The sequence below is a fragment of the Nelumbo nucifera genome, chromosome 1 (genome assembly GCF_055504915.1).
Source record: "Nelumbo nucifera cultivar China Antique chromosome 1, China Antique-T2T, whole genome shotgun sequence".
NCBI classification, from domain to species: domain Eukaryota; kingdom Viridiplantae; phylum Streptophyta; class Magnoliopsida; order Proteales; family Nelumbonaceae; genus Nelumbo; species Nelumbo nucifera.
This window is the reverse complement of record NC_142649.1, coordinates 21594551-21613851: the sequence shown is the minus strand read 5'-3', so window position 1 is coordinate 21613851 and position 19301 is coordinate 21594551. Positions and strand designations below refer to the sequence as shown.

The window sequence follows — 19301 nt, the reverse complement described above, 5'->3', positions numbered from 1 at the left end:
TCCACTAGCACACAAAGCTAAAAAGGCAAAAGGTCAAAAAGAAACAGCAAAAAGGCAATAATTTGAATCACACAAAATCCAATAAAAGATATCAACATATATTTTAAGCTCTTTCTTTGAAGAAACCCATAAAATCAATATCTGAAGAGGAGAACATCAGAGACAATGAACGAGAGAGTTGAGGCGGTGGAAAATATTTGACTCCCAAGGAAGGCGCACATATGCAAAATACAATTTTAGGGGAAAAAAACCATGATGTACCATGCATGGGAAAGGAAAAAAAAAAAGATGAAATCTTTGGAGGGTGTTTTAAGGAGGCTCAATTTTTAAGCTCCGTTCTCAACATTGATGATGGAACATAACCTAAAAATCTTTGATGAAGATTGATGGCTCCAATTTTATCGGTCGGACAATAAGAGGCTGAGAAGAGGACACTTTTTTGTCTAAAAAATAAGTTTACTTTTGGCGCTCACAAATTTCAACATTCTTCCCAAAACAACACTGGTTTGTCAAATATTGAAACTTTATTAATTTTTTCTAAAAGTCCTATGTATATGCTTGCATTTTTAATTCATTTTATTTATGTTATATCGTTTTTAATTTTTTAGGTTATTTTTTACTTTCATATCAATTTTGGGCATAGGTATATCCATTTCCACATAAACTATTTGCAAATAGGGGTGTTTACAATATGGTTAACCATGAGGTATTTTTTGAAGTTAAATTGGTACTACCAGTTTTGGGAATCCCCTAACCGAATCAATCGATTAACAAGTTATTGGTTTGATTTATTTGATTTCTTGATTTTTATATTTATAATATATATTTTATAAATAAATGTATAAATATATAATATATTTATATATAATGCACATGCATATACATATTATATATAATATGTATATGCAAATATATACATCAATTGGTTTAATTACCTTGCCAAATCATTTAGGTCAATTGAAAATAGAACCAATCCTTCAATTTTCAAAAATACCAAATCACTAACTTTCCATGGCACCAAATGGAGTGACCACTATGCCCATATTGGGGATGACAACAGGTCAAGATTGGCATGGGCTTGGCTCAACACAAACTCAACCCAATACTACAACAACCCAAACAAACCCAATCGTATATGATGGGTCCCGATTCACCTTCTAGCCCACTTCACTATAAAAAGTCATTGATAAAATTAATAACCACAATGATCCAACACCATTGATCTATCAAACCAATTCAATGGTTACTAGTTGTTGTATTTTGATACTTTTTGAAATTGTTATAAAAATAAAATCATATCGATTAACATGTGCAAACTTTTAATCTAAGCCATCAAATTCACTCATTATACTCTTTGGAAATGAGATATGACTAAAAGAACAAAATGATGGACGTCCAATTAGAATTAGACCCTCAAGTGTTGTGGGCCTTCGAATATTTGAGCCATCAAATTCTTTCACTATACTATTAGAAAGATGAGATGCGATAAAAAACAAAAAAGAAGGGCATTAGAATTAGACACTGAGGTGTAGGTGGGCCTCTAGAGGACTGACCCCTTATCCTTCCACTAACAGGGGAGGGAGGTGATCACTTCTCAATGAAAACAGCCTGAATCATTTTCCTCCACTTAGGTTATAGGGATGTCAATGGGTCAGGCCCGTAAATCTAGAGCATCGGCCCATAAATCTCACTCCCTACTTATAGGGATGTTAATGGGTCAGGCTTAGTATGGGTTTGCCTTAACCCTAACACAAATGTGTAGGCCGAACATAATGTCCCGCCACGTTATTGCCCTCGCTTGGGTTATAAATTTGAGCCACTGAAATCAATGGTAAGTAATGTTTCTTAGAATTTAATATGCATATAAAAATTTTCCTTCTTTGTCAATGTGGGACCAATAGTCTAGTAGTAATATAGTACATCATAAATGAGCAAAAAAATGATTAGCAAACTGCTCAATTGCTCATGTCTATAAATTGATGCTAAAATAGTAAAATATGATGAATGTTGAGTTGGGCCTTTTACTATTGAGGCCAAAGCTTCCAACCAATGTTATACAAACCAACCCGAAAAGTTTTGAAATGTTTTTAGTTAGTTTTGAAAAGTTTTGTAATTTTTTCATAAGGAGAGGGAATGGTGTAAAAAATTAAAGATCCGAGTGGACTTTCTAGGGAGAACCTCAACAATGACAAGAGAAACTTGCACACTACTCTAAATATGGAGGAAACTTTCTAATAGTAGAAGTTCAAAGCAATTTGGTTAATTGTAGAAACAACATCAGGGAACGATATCCAAGTTTCACTAAAAAGGAGATACCATTCACTTACTTAGGGGTTCTAATTAATAAGGGAAAGTTGTTTGTTTCTCTTTTTAAGGAGTTTAATGAGCAGGTACCCAAGAGAATATTGGGATGGAAAGGGAAACTTCTATCTTTCATGGGAAGTTGGTTCTTATTAAGGACATTTTGAGTAGTATTCCTACCTATATATTATTCTATAATAGCTACACCAAAAGGTTGGAAGAATTGAGAAAATCTTTATATCTTTTCTTTGGAATGCTACTGATGGTTCAAAGAAGTATTATTAGTCAACTTGGAAGGGATTATGCTATTCTTTCAATGAAAGCCGCTTAAATATTAGGAAGTGAGGGATGTGGAGCACTACTTTAGACTTAAAGCCCTATGTACCACTTATTTTTCTTAGATGATGTGGGCTAATTTTTTTTCCTTGTTTCTTTCCTAGAGGAAAGAGTCTATTCATTATAGATTATCCTAAGGTTGGGATGAGAACCTATAGAAAAATCCTTTATCTTAGTTTGACATTAGTAACGAAATATAATAATATGGATAGGAATGACAATGAGTAACCGTGCAATTTGTCCTTCCCATTCTTGAACCTGCCTAAGTACCTTTGATTCCAAACATACATGTTTAACTTTTCCTCTCAATTTCCTAAACATGTTAAATGCGCCTTGACCCATCCCATTTGATATCAAGTGAAACTTTTCTTCAAGTTCAATATCATGTATATAAAAAAAGTTCCTCAAAGTTTATTATCAACCAACAACATTCAACAAGAACCAACGTTACATAGAATATTTCCATATAAAATAACAAAACAAAATAGTATAAATCAAAAAATAAATAAAACTAAGTGACATAAGAGAACTGCTATTTCAATAACTCTTGTTACCTTTTAATCCTCCACTCGAACATCATCCTTAATTAAAGAGATGTACATCGAATCAACTATTGAAGAAGAACATACATATATAGATATTTTGCAATAAGATTATCATTTCAAATTTAGTTTTAATTTGAATTTTGACAAATAGATACCACTTGCAAATAATTACAACAATAAAATTTTAAAAATAACTTTAAATATTTAAAAATCATTAACAAGTATCTGACCTAAAAATAATGCTTGGATTGGACTTGAATTTACCCAAACTAATTGAGTCTCAATCTAAACTTAGACAAATAGATAGAATATGTAATCCCAAATCCTAATAGCATTAATTTAAAGCCCATTTGAATTTATAAATAATTACATCAATGATTTTTTAAAATTATTTGATAAAAAATTAAAACTCCTAGACAAATAATTTACCTAGAAATATTATTTGGATTTGATTTAAACTTGCTCAAACCAATTGATTCTTAATTTGAATTTAGACAAATAGATACAATTTGTATTTTCCAATATTAAATCCTAATTATTTTTTCTAATTAATTGAAAAGCAATGACAATAATCATAAACAGTAGGGATGGTGAAAGACAATAGTTAAATAGTAAAGGATAGTTAGTCAACTATGGCAAATTTCTTCATTTTTAAAGCAAATGACTAATGTTCAAGTCTCTTAATTTACATTCTCTTTAAAATACATATGTAATAAAGTAATATGTACAACAAAGAGTCATTAATTAACATAAGTAAAGAGGTGGACTAATGGTCATTAAGCAAAATATAGAAATAAGAGGCTATGGGTTTGAGTCTAACTAAATACATTTTAAAATTTCAATTGTTTAAGGACCCGGGTGGTTGCACAAAACCAGGACCGGTTCATTAGTTTTTTGTTGAAACTGGCTAGTTAATTGTTTTTACCGATTTTTAATCAAATGCAGTTATTGGGGCATATCTGGATCAGTTAAGGTCCCAAGTCATGGTTCAACCGGCCCGGTCCAGGTTTCTAAACACTAAAATTGGGAAATTTTGGAAGTTTAAATACTGAATTAGCACATTTTGAAATGGGTACATTTCTTAAACTACCCTTATGGTTTAGCTATTTGACTAACTATATACCCTTGCCATTTAACTATTGTCTTGCACCACCCTTATTGTTTCTAACAGTTGTCATTGCCGTTGAATTTAACATAAAGGATGAAAAGTTAAGTTTTACCCTTCTATTAAATCCTGTCCATCTTTCCTCAAACGTCAACACCTCCTTCCCGGTTCCATGCCGATCATCGTCACTGTAACTAAGATCTCCATCACCTATTGAACCATCATATGTTCTCGGCTAATTAAAATCCCCATCACCTGTTGAATGGCTAATCTTGTTCGCTCTCTACACCCTGTTGGCATTCGTTGTCGTTGCCTGTCATGCTAGAAACCTTTTTACCGTCTTCAACCACCTCTACTATGATTGATGGTGTGGTTGACTGTTAGGGTCTAGGTGGTATTGGCTGGTTTCCGTCAATAATGATTGTTAGGGGATGAGGACTAGTGGCTACCAATATGATCAACTCTAAGAAATCCAAAAGGATTGAGCTTTTGCCCCACCTCTTGAAGTCACCATAACTCCGTAATTTCACATGTTAGTGAGCTCAGTGTTTATCCCAACCTAGATTCTCTTCCTCTACCGTTTGTGGGTCCAATGAAGGGGTTGACTTAGACTCAAAAGACGGCAAATTGAGATCGAAACACGGCCACTTTAAAGAGCTGGCACTACTTCCATCACCTCCAAAAGAAAGAGGCAAGTTTCCCATGGCAAAGAGGGCCTAATCGAAAAAATCTGTTATTATTGTCGCTCCTCTACGTTGCTCCTCTCCTTTTATCTCATCACATTGTTTTTCATTGAATATTCCCATCGAAGGGACATCGTGCGGATGGCGGAAGGTTACCCGAGTGAGTGGTGCACCACAACCAGCATCATGAATGATCTTGGTGATGACACCCTTGAGGTATCCATTGTGCTCATCGAAGTCAAGGCTTTTGAATATGTCCGGTCCCTTTTGGTGGTGGGTGTGGGACTTGAACACTTACGTTGCGCTCTGATCCAACACCCTTGCGCTGATCTAGCGCCCATCCTTCTTACCATAACAGGCGAACACTAATCAAACACCCTTACATTACACTTTGATCACACGACCCATCCCCTGGGGTTAAGGTTTTACAATTGCGGGGAAAGATGTTCTCATTCTATCCCTTCTCTTTTCCCTATTTCTCCCCTTCCTCTTCTCTCTCTCTCTCTCTCTCTCCCTCTCTCTATCGTTTGCATCTTTGACTCTACCACAGATTTGAAGCCATTTCCAAAAAAGAGATTTGAAGCCATTGGTTCTGCTATCATCGAAGACACTTGCAGATGGAAAATGCCAAATCGAAGAACCAACATAATAGTCTTTCTCACGGACAATGAATCTTACCCGACTTACAAAAGGGGCGAATGGTAATATTGGGTTTAAAAAAAAATCATAGCTCATGTGGCGTCACATATGTACAGATTTTGGCGAAACATTAATGGATGGTAAAAATAGGGATAGAGCTAGTCAATTGTCAAGAACAACAAGGGGACAATAGTTAAATAGTAAGACTACAATTTGTTAATTAGCTAAATAGTAGGGATATTTAAAAAAAGGGAGAATTTATAATCAATACCTTATACGTTGGCTCGAGTGACAATTTGGTCCCCAAACTTTAAAATGCGACAATTCAATACTCGGACTTTCAAAATGTGACAATCTAGTACCCAAACTTTCAATACGTAACAATCTAGTACCTGCCGTTAATTAGTCCATTAATTAACCGTTAAGTGACTTTTGAAAAGTCAAAAATACCCTAAGAATGCCATGTAATTCTCTTTATCAACCATCTAAACATTGACAATAAAATGACCAGTCCCAAATTATAGATTATTTTAAACAATCACAAACTTTTTTGAATAAAAGTGGCTAGGATTTGACATTGTTCAATTTTTTGTCAACGTTTGGATGGTTAAAAAAGATAATTAGATGGCATTTGAAAGACATTTTTGACTTTTCAGATATTACTTAACGGCTAATTAACGAACTAGTTAACGACATGTATTGGATTGTTACATTTTGAAAGTTTGGGTACTGGATTGTCACATTTTGAAAGTTTGGGTACTGGATGTCACATTTTAAAGTTCATGGACTAAATTGTCACTCGAGCCAAAGTACAAGTACTTATCAAGAATTTTCCTTTTAAAAAAATTGGAAAAGTACGGATAGTCCCATTACAAATTTATGAATTCTAATGCAAACCTATAAATATTCAAAATGTCAAATACCCCCACTCTATACACCGATGCCCATGGTTTTTAAAACCGAACCGGTGACTGGTTCAAATGGACCGGCCGTTCGGGCCCGTTTTGACAAAAAATAAAAAAATAAAAAAAAAATAAAAAATTGAAAAACGATCAAAACCGTTCGAACGGTTTGCACGGATAATTGGCTGGTTCAGCAGTTTGCTGACCAAAATCAACGGTTTTGGGAAAAAAAGCAGTTTTTGGGGAAAATAGAACCGGTTTGGTGATCGGTTTCCGGTTTTCCGGTCCGACCGTCCGGTCCGGTCCGATTTTGAAAACCTTGCCGATGCGCGTCCGTGAATTTGCATCAATTGTTCGACACCTACCCCAACTGTACGCCTAAGAATTCTAACCGTGGGCCTAAACGTCATTCTCCCTAAAAAATTTGCCCTGCAATTTACCGTTTTTAAAATTACAACACGTGTGCTTTATTTTCAAGTGGGAGGAGGGGTGGGGTAGTAATTTTGCCAATACAGACAATGGGCATTGAAGAAAAGCCCCAACTCGGCAAACTCCCATCACTGCACCATCACTCCCTTTGTAACGTTCTCCCCTCTTTCTTTTCTGTCGAATCCTCGTTTCCCTCTCTCCGGCTTCCGACCATCTTCTCCGGTGAGACATCACCGCGAAATCGTGAGAGGTACCCTAACATCTTCTCGCCGCACCAGTGTTTGTCTCCCATACCAGAGATCGTGGGAGGAACCCCAAACCGATCTCACAGAGCTCAACTCTCTTCCTTCTCCGGCGACGATTCCCAGAGGTAACGTAAGAAATTTATTGGTTTTTACATTGATTTGTTTTAAAGGACAAAGAGGGGCGCCTCTGGCATCCGATATCCCATTTCGCAGAACTCTGTTTTCTTTCTAGGCCGAGGAGATATCAACGAAAACCATATACTTACTGTTTTTTTTTTCTTATTCTTTGGCTTAGCAGTAGTTGTATTTGTTTTTCATGTTGTTACTGTTTTTATTTTTATATTTTTTTGGTTCTGTTTTGCAGATTGTTGGTTCGAGTGACCAAACCCCTCCTATTTTCCTGTAAGGAGAACTCAGGTAACTTGATCTTATCCTAAATCCCTGTGGTTAAAATGAAGGAGAACTCATGATTTTTCCCTACCTGTAAAAACTTGAAGTTTCTAATCCTACATTCAAAACAGTTGTTTTCAAATGGCCCTAGTAATATGGTTGTAGCATTAGTAAAAAAATTGTTGGTTCAGTTGTTTGTAATACGGTTCAAACGCTTCTTCCTTAACAACTCTGAAGTCTGAACAACAACAGGTGGTTGGAGATTGGCGAACGATGAACTGAAAAAAGTGGATTCTGAAAAAAGAATCCATCATATACATCATATAAACTGAAAAAAGAAGAGAAAACCATCAAAAAGTGGATTCTGCTTTCCTTGCTGCTGCCTGATGAATGTTTCTTCTCATAAATCTAATCCAAGAAACATTCATCAGGCATATTGTTGATCAATTTGAATGTTTCTTCTCATAAATCAAATTCATAGTTAGCCTTGGTTAGGGGTGGCCACGAGTCGAGATTCTCACGAGCTATTCGAGCTCGGCTCGGCTCGGTTTAAACCGAGCTTCGAGCCGAGTTCGAGCCTGATATATAGGCTCGTTTGCTAATCGAGCCGAGCTCGAGCCTAGTGAAGTTTGACTCGTGAGGCTTGCGAGCCTAGTATAATAAATAAATATATTTTTTATTATGTACATACATACATATACATATAAATATATATATAATAAATAATTTTTATTTTATATAATAATATTTTTATTTTTATGTATAATAGTAAATAATTTTTATAATTCTTATTTTTCATGTAAAATAAACTAATTTTTTATATTTATATCTTTTATTTTTTATATGTATAATAATAAATAATTTTTGTAATTCTTAATTTTTTGTATGTAAAACAAAAAATATTTTTATATGTATATTATTTATTTATTTTTTAAAATTTGGCTTGCAGTTGAGCTCAAGCTAGGGGTGAGCATTATTCAATTAAAACCGAAATACCAAACCGAAAATTTTGGTTTGGTTTTGTTTTTTTCGGTTTTTAGGAATTTTGGCTTTCGGTTTCGGTTTTCAGATTTAGAAATTCGGTTAACCGACAAAACCGAATTAACTAAAATTTATTATATAATATGTAATATATAATGTATAATATATAACATTTAATATATAATATGCTATATATTTATATATTAATATATTATATAATGTATTATAATGAAATTCAATTTCATAATATATATTATAATATATATATATATATATTATAGGTTATAATATATAATATTGTATATATTAATTAAATTTGGTTTTTAACCAAAATAGTCGAAAACCGAACCGAAAATTTTGGTTCGGTTATTTCGGTTTTATTGTAATTCGGTTTCGGTTTGGTTGATGGGGGGAATAGAAATTGGGTTGAGAATTTGAAATTGGTGGTTAGTTTTTTTTTGAGAGAATGCATGGTTTAGAGTATCGATACGATATGCCCCTTCGGAACCCCACCTTTTTTTTTTATAAAAAAACCTATTTTTAGCTTCCTTAAAAGCAAAATTTGAAAAAAAAAACTAAAAAAAAGGTGTTTCTAAGTACTGATATGATACTGCCGATACGCGTATCGTACCGATACTTTAAACCATGAGAGAATGTCTAATTTGAGTGTTAATTGAATAAAAGCCACCAACTTGGTGTGGAGAACTTAATAATTGAAGGAGACTCCAAGATGGTTGTGGAATGGTTGTCTCACTTGGGGCTATAAGGACCTTCTAAAAAAAGTAAACTGCCTTAAACTTACAAGGAATATGACAGTTAGATTTCAGTGGGTGGACAGATCTGCAAATGCCTTGGCTGATTCTCTTGCCAAACAAGGGGTTTCTCGGGTTACTTTGTATTGGGCTTTGTAATTTTATTTTTGCTTAGTGTAATCAACTAAAGGGTAGGTGGTATCCTTCATCTCCCTTTCTTAAAAGGGAGGTAGCATCTTGTGCCTCTTCTTAGGCTGTATTTCCTTGTCTTATGAATTAATAAATCTCTATGTTCAGTTGTAAAAAAAAGGAATAAAGGCCTAGTGGTGGGTATCAATTTAGAAGAAAGGGAATTGAGGTTAGTGGCAGAGACTTTGGGTTGTGAGAGTGGGGAATGGTCGTTAAGATTTAGGATTACCCCTAGGTGATAACCCTAGGTCAGTCAGTTTTTGGGACCCAATCATGGAAAGAGTTGGGAAGAGACTAGTTAGGTGGAAAAGAAATTATATCTCTTGGGGTGGGAGACTTACTTTGATTAGATCTGCTTTAGCTAATCTCCCTGTATATTACATGTCAGTCTTTAGGATGCCTTAGGCAATCATGAGGGATTTTCTCTAGGAACCAAGGGAGGGAAGAAAGATCATTTGGTGAGATGGGAAATGGTGGTTAAAAGGGAGAGGTGGTTTTGGAATTGACAATGTGAGCATGAAAAACTTGGCTCTTGGCTGTGGCGCTTTCCTGTGGAAAATGAGAGATTGTGGCATAAAGTGGTGGCTAGTATTCATGGGCTATTTAGAGATGGATGGGATCCTAGTTGTCTACAAAGAGCTACTCTTGCTGCACCTTGGAAAGTTATACAAGGTATCCTTTCCTGTTTCCTTAATCATGTAAGCTATATAGTTTGGCTTCTGGTCATAAGATAAGGTTCCAGGAAGATGTGTGGATAGGGGAGTCCCTTCTACAAGAAACATTGCTCTGCCTTTCAGCCACAGCAGTCTCATTGACTCCAGCCAGCCCCTTTCTTGGCCGAACAAAGAATAAAAGATAAGAGACATTTGTAGGTCCAGGGTGTCGGCAGTTCTTGGGAACCTTGTCTCTGCAATTTTCACTTCTTTTTTGCATTGGTGGGTTGTACATTAGGAGCCATGACAAGAGCTTTGATAGGCAAAGAAACAGAGAGCGGTGGTGGGTTTTTATAGGAGTCACGGGAATTACAGTGGGCCAGAAGCTGGTGGTGAAGATGAGTTGAACGAGTTAAGTTGGGGAATGGTGGTGGGTTTTGACGCAGTGGTGGGTTACCACATCTTCCTGCAATAAAGGGTGAAGAGAAGGACCAAAGACTGTAATGGCACTCAAACTTTCAATACGTTCATGTTCTCTTTTCAGTCCTCAAAGTAAACAAGATAAAACAATCTAATGGAAGGTTTACTAGAGAATGGAGAAAATTGATGACTGAACATACTTACTGTCCAAGGGAACATGGATTAGATATGAAATATGATGAGACTAATATGGATTCAGGAAGACGATTAGAGAAGTTAAGTTGGGGATCGGTGGTGGGTTTTGACACGGCAGAGCTTGATCCCGAGAACTCGCTAGCACCCATCTGATTCTGTACGGCACTAAGCATCACTGGATCAATCTGCTCCCGAACAAATCTTCCACCTGCTCCCGAACAAGTCTTCCACTAATTAGACTCACGATAACATTGATCAAGAAACGGAGACATCAAATTCCTGTTTTGTCGTTATGCCAAAGATTAAGAGAAGACTCAAAGACGTCAATTGAATTTCAGCGGTAATTGGTTCAGCATTCTGCTTAAATAATCTTCTTTTCCCTGCTTTCTTTGCATTTTTTGATGTTAAAAATGTTTTTTTGATAAATAAATGAACTTTTTATTAATTTGGAAACATTAGCACATACAAGCAGCCCTTGGAGAGGCGCGAGCTGCGATCTCTCCACTAAAGAAGAAAACAAAATAATAATTACAGTTGTGCCAGGACTTCCCTAGCTGCCCCTTGCTTGGCTAGACAGTCCGCCATATCATTTGCTGATCTCCCCACCCATTGTATTCTTAGGTCCATGTTTCTTGTCAGCACCTTAAACTTTTTAATTTCATTCCTGAAGCACCAAACTACTGACTCTGGGTCCTACAACCAGCTTATTACAACCTTTGAGTCACCTTCAACTATTAGCTGGTTCACCCCTAATTGAGCTGCAAACTATACATCTTGCAAGGCAGCAAACATTTCTGCTCTAGTAGAGTCTCCCACTCCTAAAGGACCTGAGAAGATAAGTATCACATTCCCGACTTCATTCCTCAATACCCCACCTAACCCAGAAGGACCTGGGTTTCCTAGACAGCTTCCATCAAAATTCAGCTTCAAGAAGCCAGCAGGAGGAGCTGACCAGCTTGTTCTCACTTTAGTCTTGGAAGAGGAACAGCTTGCCACTGCTGCCCAATTCCATTTGATGTTAAAAATATTATGGACAGTTGAAAAAAACCCACCGGTCCCTGCCAGGAACCAGCCAATTTTCGCCCACTGGGATTTGCAGAGACTTGATATTATAAAAGGGTGTGAGTGGTGGTTCTGATCACAATAGCCAAAACAGGGTGTGAAGATCCATGGCTTTTGATGTCGGGTGCCTGTATTCACGCCGGTATAATGCCGGCAACCATTATTTTCTCTTTGGATATGGTGGTGTTGATTTACCTTAAGTGCCGATGCCGATGAAGTAGTTCTTGAAAATTTTCATCAGTTGGTTTTTATTTTGAAAATTTGAAGAATAGTGTAGGGAAAATTCAACATTTCATTTTTTTTTTTCTGTTAGTACTTGATGATGATGTCAATTGTCAGAAACCTGGGGGGGTACTTTAAGACAATATGTAAACAGTAAGGGTAGAGTTAGTCAATTAGCTAAAGGGCACTAGGGTAGTTTAAGAAATTTGCCCTTAAAATTATATAATCTTTTTTTTTTTTGGGTGTAGGGATTAAGAATTTAAGGCCCTAACATTGACTTGTTTGGGCTTGCCTCAAGGGGCTTGGTTGGGGATCTAGGGGCAGAGCCCCCACACCAACTGCTATGTTCAAAAAAGAACAAAAAGCACAAAAGATAAGAAAAAGGTGCATTCCTGGGTTGAAGCACAAGGTGCACCAAGTGCGTGCTTTTTGAAGGTGCTGCCTGGGGCCTAGGTGAGGTACATACCTTAAAATGTGCCTCACCTGTGTGCCTAGGTGGCCTTTTAAATCACTGCTTTGTTGTAACATATAAGGGCAACAAAGGTACACAAAAGAGAGGGGAGGTTTTAGTATTGCAAGGTGCAAAATGACATATTTGGAGGGTGGAAATTGGAATGGAAGGCAGCTGTTATATTGAAGAAAAAATTACAAAAATATGTATGAAATGAGGGTCTATTTAGGTTTGAGGACTTGTAACAATTGATTTTTATGTGGATTGATCTGAAGAATTAGGCCTATACAAACAACATTTCTATTTCTGTAGAACAGAAATATGTTCCTTAGGAACAATTTGCCAAACAGGTCACTTGTTTCTTAGGAGTAAGACACAGGATCACTGTTCAGGAATAGGAATTCCCCAGGAACAGAAGCAGGGATGACAAGTTGTGCCACCTTGAACCAGGAAAAAATTAATCTCTTTGTGGATTCGTTAGCGACTCAGAATTGGGGCCTGAGAAACTCAGCTAGGGTTTATCCTGCATAATTTCTTAGCTACAGACTTACTGTTATTCATTGAGCCACGAATTTAATTGATTTTCTCATTAGACCTAACTTCGATTTCACCTAATCACTACAAGTTCATATTTGTTAGACGCTACACTGGTGTATTCTGAATGGTCCTATATTATGCTTGGTTTGCTTTAAAAATTTAATAATCTTTATTGGAAAATAGTATTAGGTTATTGCATTATCTGATATCTCCCTCGTATTAATTTCATTGTTGTTTTCTTTTAACATTGCAGGTTTCAGTGGATCAGTATTATTTACTACCTATTGGTTCTAGCCATACATCATGCCTCGGTACAGCATTTTCATCCCTCTTGATATCAAAATTTTAATATTTTTGATGTATTATTTCATCTTTGTCTACATAACTTTATTGCTGTACTGATCCATCATTTGATTTTTGTTATTTTCCAGGTATTATTGCGATTATTGTGACACATACTTAACTCATGATTCTGTGAGTTACTAGTCTTCTTTCCACACTCCCATTCAGTTTTTTTTAAAGGGTTTCTGGATAGTAGGGTAACTTTTGGGGTTTAATATTAATAAAAGTAATATATTTAAAAAAAATTAAAAAATAGGTTAACTTTTTAAAAATAATATCAATAAAGGGCAAAACACTGTTCATCATATTCTTCTTGCCATTTGTTCACCAGAGCCGCCGTCCGCCCACCTCTGCCTCTGGCAACGGCAACCGCCCACCTCTGCCTCCGCCTCCGACAACGTTGCCGGAGGCAGAGGTGGCGGCGGCGGAGGCGTTGGTGGTCATTCCTCTGCCCGCCGCTGCCGCCACCTCTGTCTCCACCCATCTCTGGCAACGTTGCCGGAGGCGGAGGCAGAGGTGGGCGGAGGTGGCGGCATTGGACAGAGAAACCACCAGCGCCGTCGCTGCCACCTTTACCTTCGGCCTCCTCCGGCAATGTTGCTGGAGGCGGAGGCGGCGGCGGACGGCGGTTCTGGTGAACAAATGGCAAGAAGAAGAAGATGAATAGTGTTTTTGCCCTTTATTGATATTATTTTTAAAAAGTTAACCTATTTTTGAAATTTTTTTAAACATATTACTTTTATTGATATTAAACCCCAAAAGTTGCCCTTATATGCTATCACCCCTTTTTTAAATAAGCAAATGACATGGTTCTACTGATTTTTTGCTGCTCTGGAAGCTACTTGAGAAGTGGTTTAATATTTTATTATTATTATTATTATTATAGTAGAAAGCTTGCTAAATTAAAAAATATGAAATAAAAGGAGTTTCTTGAAGAAAGAAGGAAGAGAGAAGGAGAAGAAGAGAAGAATAGAAGTTGAAAAGAAAGGAGAGCAATACTCTGACCGCCCCCTTCACTTATTATTTATACTAAAAATAATAGAACAGTACAAAGACAACTATGCCCTTATAAGGTGACAAGACATAAAACAACATATATAAGACACAAAAACAGAATAAAATTTGGACTCACATAACTACTGTGGTCCCCACATCTTATCTAACAACTAACATAAAACATCTACTCATAAAAAACATCATAAAACTGATTAATCTTCAACACTCCCCTTCAAGTTGGGAGTAAATGTCACACATTCCCAACTTGCGTAGATCATGTTCAAGCTTGTTCTTTGCCACCCCTTTAGTGAGAACATCAGCCAGCTGCAACTCTGAAGATAAGGCAAACAAACTTCTCCGGTTGTTATCCTTTCTCTTATAAAGTGTTTATCAACTTCAATGTGTTTTGTCCTATCATGCTGAATTGGATTATGGGCAATATTGATTGTAGCCTGATTGTCACAATATAACATCATAGGTTCTTCTGCTTTCATCCCAATCTCACTCAAAAGAGATCTAACCCAAAGAAGTACTAAGACACCATGAGCCATGGATCTATACTCAGCCTCTGCACTTGACCTTGCCACAACCACTTGCTTCTTACTCTTTCAGGAGATCAAGTTTCCACCTACAAAGGTACACACTCCTGACGTAGACCTCCTGTCATCTAAGCATCTTGTCTAGTCTGCATCTGTATAGGATTCTAGCTTCAGATTCTCATGATTTGAGAAAAGAATGCCTCTGCCAGGGTGCTTTTTCAGATATGCAAGTATTCTCTCAATAGCTTCCCAATGCTGAACCCGAGGTGCATGCATGTACCGACTCACAACACTGACAGCATAAGAAATATCTGGTCATGTCATACACAAATACAACAGTCGACTCACTATTCTTTGATATCTCCCCACATCCTTTACCAATTCACCATCCACACCATTAATTCTGTGATTTGGATAAATAGGAGTGTTTGCTGGTTTGGTCCCCAACTTCCCAGTCTCTCGCAGTAGGTCAAGTACATACTTTCTCTGTGAAATGAAGATCTCATGCTTGGATCTTGTAACTTCAATTCCTAAGAAGTATTTGAGCTTACCAAGATCTTTGATCTCAAATTCTTGCTGCAATGATTTTTTGAGATCATCAATCTCCTCGAGATCATTTCCTGTCACCACTATATCATCCACATACACAATCAGAATTGACACCAAAGCATCTCTCCTCTTCACAAAGAGGGTATGATCAGACTGTGTCTGTGTGTATTCAAAACGGATGAGTGCCCCTCTGAACCTGTCAAACCAAGCCCTAGGTGATTGTTTCAGTCCATACAGAGATTTTCTGAGTCTGCACACCTTTCCTTTACCAACATTTTCATAAAAGCCTGTTAGAATGTCCATATATACCTCATCTTGTAAGTCACCATTAAGGAAAGCATTTTTGACATCAAGCTGGAATAAGGGTCATGAATAGGTGGCTGCTAGAGATAAAAGGAAACGAACTGAACTCATCTTAGCTAATGGTTCAAAGGTTTTCAGATAATCAACACCATAGGTCTGAGTATACCCTTTTGCTACCAACCTTCCTTGTATCTCTCTATCTTTCCATCAACCCTATACTTCACTGTGAATACCCATCTACATCTGACTGTCTCCTTGTTTGGGGGGAGATCAATTATTTCCCAAGTTTGATTTTTAACCAAAGCATCCATCTCATTTTGCATGGCTGTTTTCCACTCAAGTTTGGAGAGAGCCTCAGTAACATTCCTGGGTATAGACACAAAATCTAGGGGAGAAAGAAAAGCACGGTAGGAGGGTGATAAGGCATTGTAGGAAAGATGGTGTGAAATGCAATGGATTGTACACTTTCTCTTCCCCTTATGGAGTGCAATGGGAAGATCAAGGTCAATGGGATCAGCGGCAACAATGGTGTTAGGGACAGGAACATTATTATCAGAAAACATAACAGGCTCAGGCTCAAGAGGATACCTAGAACTGTATCTGCCGAATTTGGAGTTTTAGAAGGACTGATAGAGAGTGGTGTGGGTTGAGGATGTGTGGAGTCAACTATCATCTGCCGGCGTTGATATTTCTGTGAGGCTGCCCGTAGTGGCTCAGGTAGTGTAACTGGAGGTGTGGGTGCTGGCTGAACTGATGAAGGTGCTGGTTGAACTGATGAAGGTGCTGGTTGAACTGATGAAGGTGCCAAAGAAACAGGAAGAGGAACAGATTGTGAGTTCTCCTCCCCAAAACTCTCCCCCTGAGGAGAACCACTTGAGAAGAAGAAGGTGGGTTCAAAGAAGGTAACATCCATTGTGACAAATCTGCTCCTTGACACTAGGTCATAACAGTAATACCCCTGTTGGTTCTCAGCATACCCAAGAAAAACACATTTCTTGGCCTTAGGATCCAATTTCTTGCAATGAGAGCCAAGAATGTGAACAAAGGAAATACTCCCAAAAACCCTAAGAGGTATATGAAATATCTCCCCATCTGAAAAAAGTAGACTAAATGGCACCTTAAACCCCAAAGTCCGTGAAGGAACACAGTTAATCAAATGCATGGCTGTAAGAACTACATCTCCCTAGAACTGCACAGGAACTGAAGCACACACCATAAGACTGCTTGCCACCTCCACAATGTGTTTGTTTTTTCTCTCAGCAACTCCATTCTGTTGTGGTGTATATGCACAACTGCTCTGATGAATTACCCCATGTTCTAGGAGATACGTGGCCAGGTTCTTCTCAAAGTACTCTATGACATTATCTGATCTAAAAACCTTAGTTCTCACTCCAAATTGTGTGAGAACCATCTGGTGGAACTGTCGTACCAAGTTAGGAACCTCATCACGTGATCTCATCAAATATATCCAAGAATATCGTGTATAATCATCCACAAACAAGGGAAAGTAACAGAATCCTCCCATGGAAGGGATATGATATGGCCCCCATACATCAGTGTGAACAATATTAAAAGCAAAAGTACTTTTATTACTTGGTTTAAAAGACTGTCTACAATGCTTTCCTAACTGACAACTCTCACACTCCAAAATAGATAACTGAACAAACTCAAACAACTTTAGGAAAAGACATTTCAAAGAACTAAAAGAAAGGTGTCCCAAGCGATTGTGCCAGAGCATAATCTGGTTCACTGACTCTGATCCACTACTACTGCTGCTGCTAACATGATGGCCTTGATGTCTCGGAATTTCATCTAGAAGGTAGACTCCATTCACCTCACGACCACTCCCAATCATCTTCCTTGACTCCAGATCCTACAAAATACAATTACCAGGAAGAAAGGTCATGGAACAATTCGAATTCTTTGTCAAAGAACTAGCAGACAGTAGGTTGGTATGAAGTCTAGGGACATGTAAAACAGAAGACAGAGTTATATCATTGGTCACTCTAACTGTCCCTTTCCCAGCAATGGGAATATGTGAACCATCTGTTGTAGAGACTGTCCAAACCTCTCCAATTCTGTCCTCATTGCTGCTACTGCAATGGATTCCCAATCAGCTTGGGAAAGAGGGATCGAAGAGTCTCCTGTAGTGGCTACATTTGCATTTTCCCTCTTGTTCCTTATCCGGGCAGGCATAAGATTTGGATGAAGCTTCTAGCAAGTGTCCCTGGTATGCTTAGGCTTCTTGCAAGAATCACACACTAAGTCCTTATCGTCCCTTCTAGTCTCACTACTCCCCCTGTCTCCATTTGGCTTAGGTTTTGTTGTACCAACCATAGCCGACTGGTCAATCCCAGGCCGTCTCAGCATTACATTCCTCCTACTCTCCTCTCCAGAGACAAAGGCATAGGTTTGAGAGAGTGTCACACCCTCCCTAGAAAGAATATGCTGCCTAGCAATGTCGAATTCAAGGTTCAACCCTGCCAAGAACTCAAAAACCCTATTCCTCTCTACTAGTCTGTGATAGGTTGCTGCATCATTTACACTTTCCCATACCACAGTTTCTAAGTGATCTATTTCCTGCCATAGGGTTTTCAGCATGGAGAAATACATAGCAAGAGGTTTTTCTCTCTGTTTCATGCTTATCATCTGATTCCTTAACTGATAGGCTCTGGCTTCATTTTATTTATGAGAGTAGGTTTCAGTCACTCCATCCCAAATCTCCTTAGCAGTATTAGTCCATAGGAAATTTTTTGCAATATGAGGTAACATAGAATTAAGGACATTACCATGTAATTCTCCTGCATCCATCAGGAAGAGTCTGTATTAGGTTTCTTCTCCTCCCAGCGAGATACCCTAATTTTCTACGGGCACTAATAGCCATCTTAGCTGATTGTGCCCACTCCAAATAATTTGTACTATCAAGTTTTACTGTAGTAATGATCTCAGACCAAAAAATATCACTACTACCTCCAACACCCAGTCCCACAGTTCCAGTAGATTTCATCTCGGTATTCAACTCTCCATCTTACTTCAAACAGTTCAACAATAAGAAAAAAATAGATTGGAAACCTTCCAAAAACAATTTAATATCACACACATAGAAACAAACCCTTTCGGAAGAAGAAAACCCTAGGTGGAGAGAAATCTCTCTCCTCCCCATGCCTCCCAACAGAGAGGAGTGAATCGATCACTCTAGAAGGCTCAGAAAAATCCAAAAACCAAACCGCACTCTTCAGAATATCAAAAGAAAGCTAACAATACCTGGCCGCCCAAGATTAGATAAAAACAAAGAGTCCAACTTTTCTGGGACTCTTCCCCGTACTTCAGTTCTTCCTGATTTTGATGCCAAACAGTAGACCACCTTCTTGATGACTAGATCCCACCAAAAAATCCAAGAACTGGGCAATCTACTGCAGATCGATCAGCCCTTTATTACTTCATGCAGTTGGCTGATCTAGGGTTGCATGAGAATGCTTCTAGAAACCCTAGCCGCCGCTCTGATACCAAGTAGAAAGCTTGCTGATTTAAAAAT

The 19301-nt window shown here is 37.7% G+C and overlaps 1 protein-coding gene across 2 annotated transcripts in view; it reads left to right on the top strand.

Moving 5' to 3' along the window:
- Positions 1-7069: 7069 nt before the first annotated feature.
- LOC104605819 (U1 small nuclear ribonucleoprotein C-like) overlaps positions 7070-19301 on the top strand; it is a 44932-nt gene continuing 32700 nt past the window's right edge. Inside the window, exons 1-4 of one of the 2 annotated variants that reach the window (XM_010270732.3) lie at positions 7070-7310; positions 7550-7602; positions 13291-13348; positions 13469-13511. In XM_010270732.3, the coding sequence (XP_010269034.1) occupies positions 13341-13348; positions 13469-13511 (51 nt within the window). In that variant the 5' untranslated portion in view covers positions 7070-7310; positions 7550-7602; positions 13291-13340. The remainder of the gene's footprint in view (positions 7311-7549; positions 7603-13290; positions 13349-13468; positions 13512-19301) is intronic. The other variant, XR_016080842.1, reaches the window with a different exon arrangement.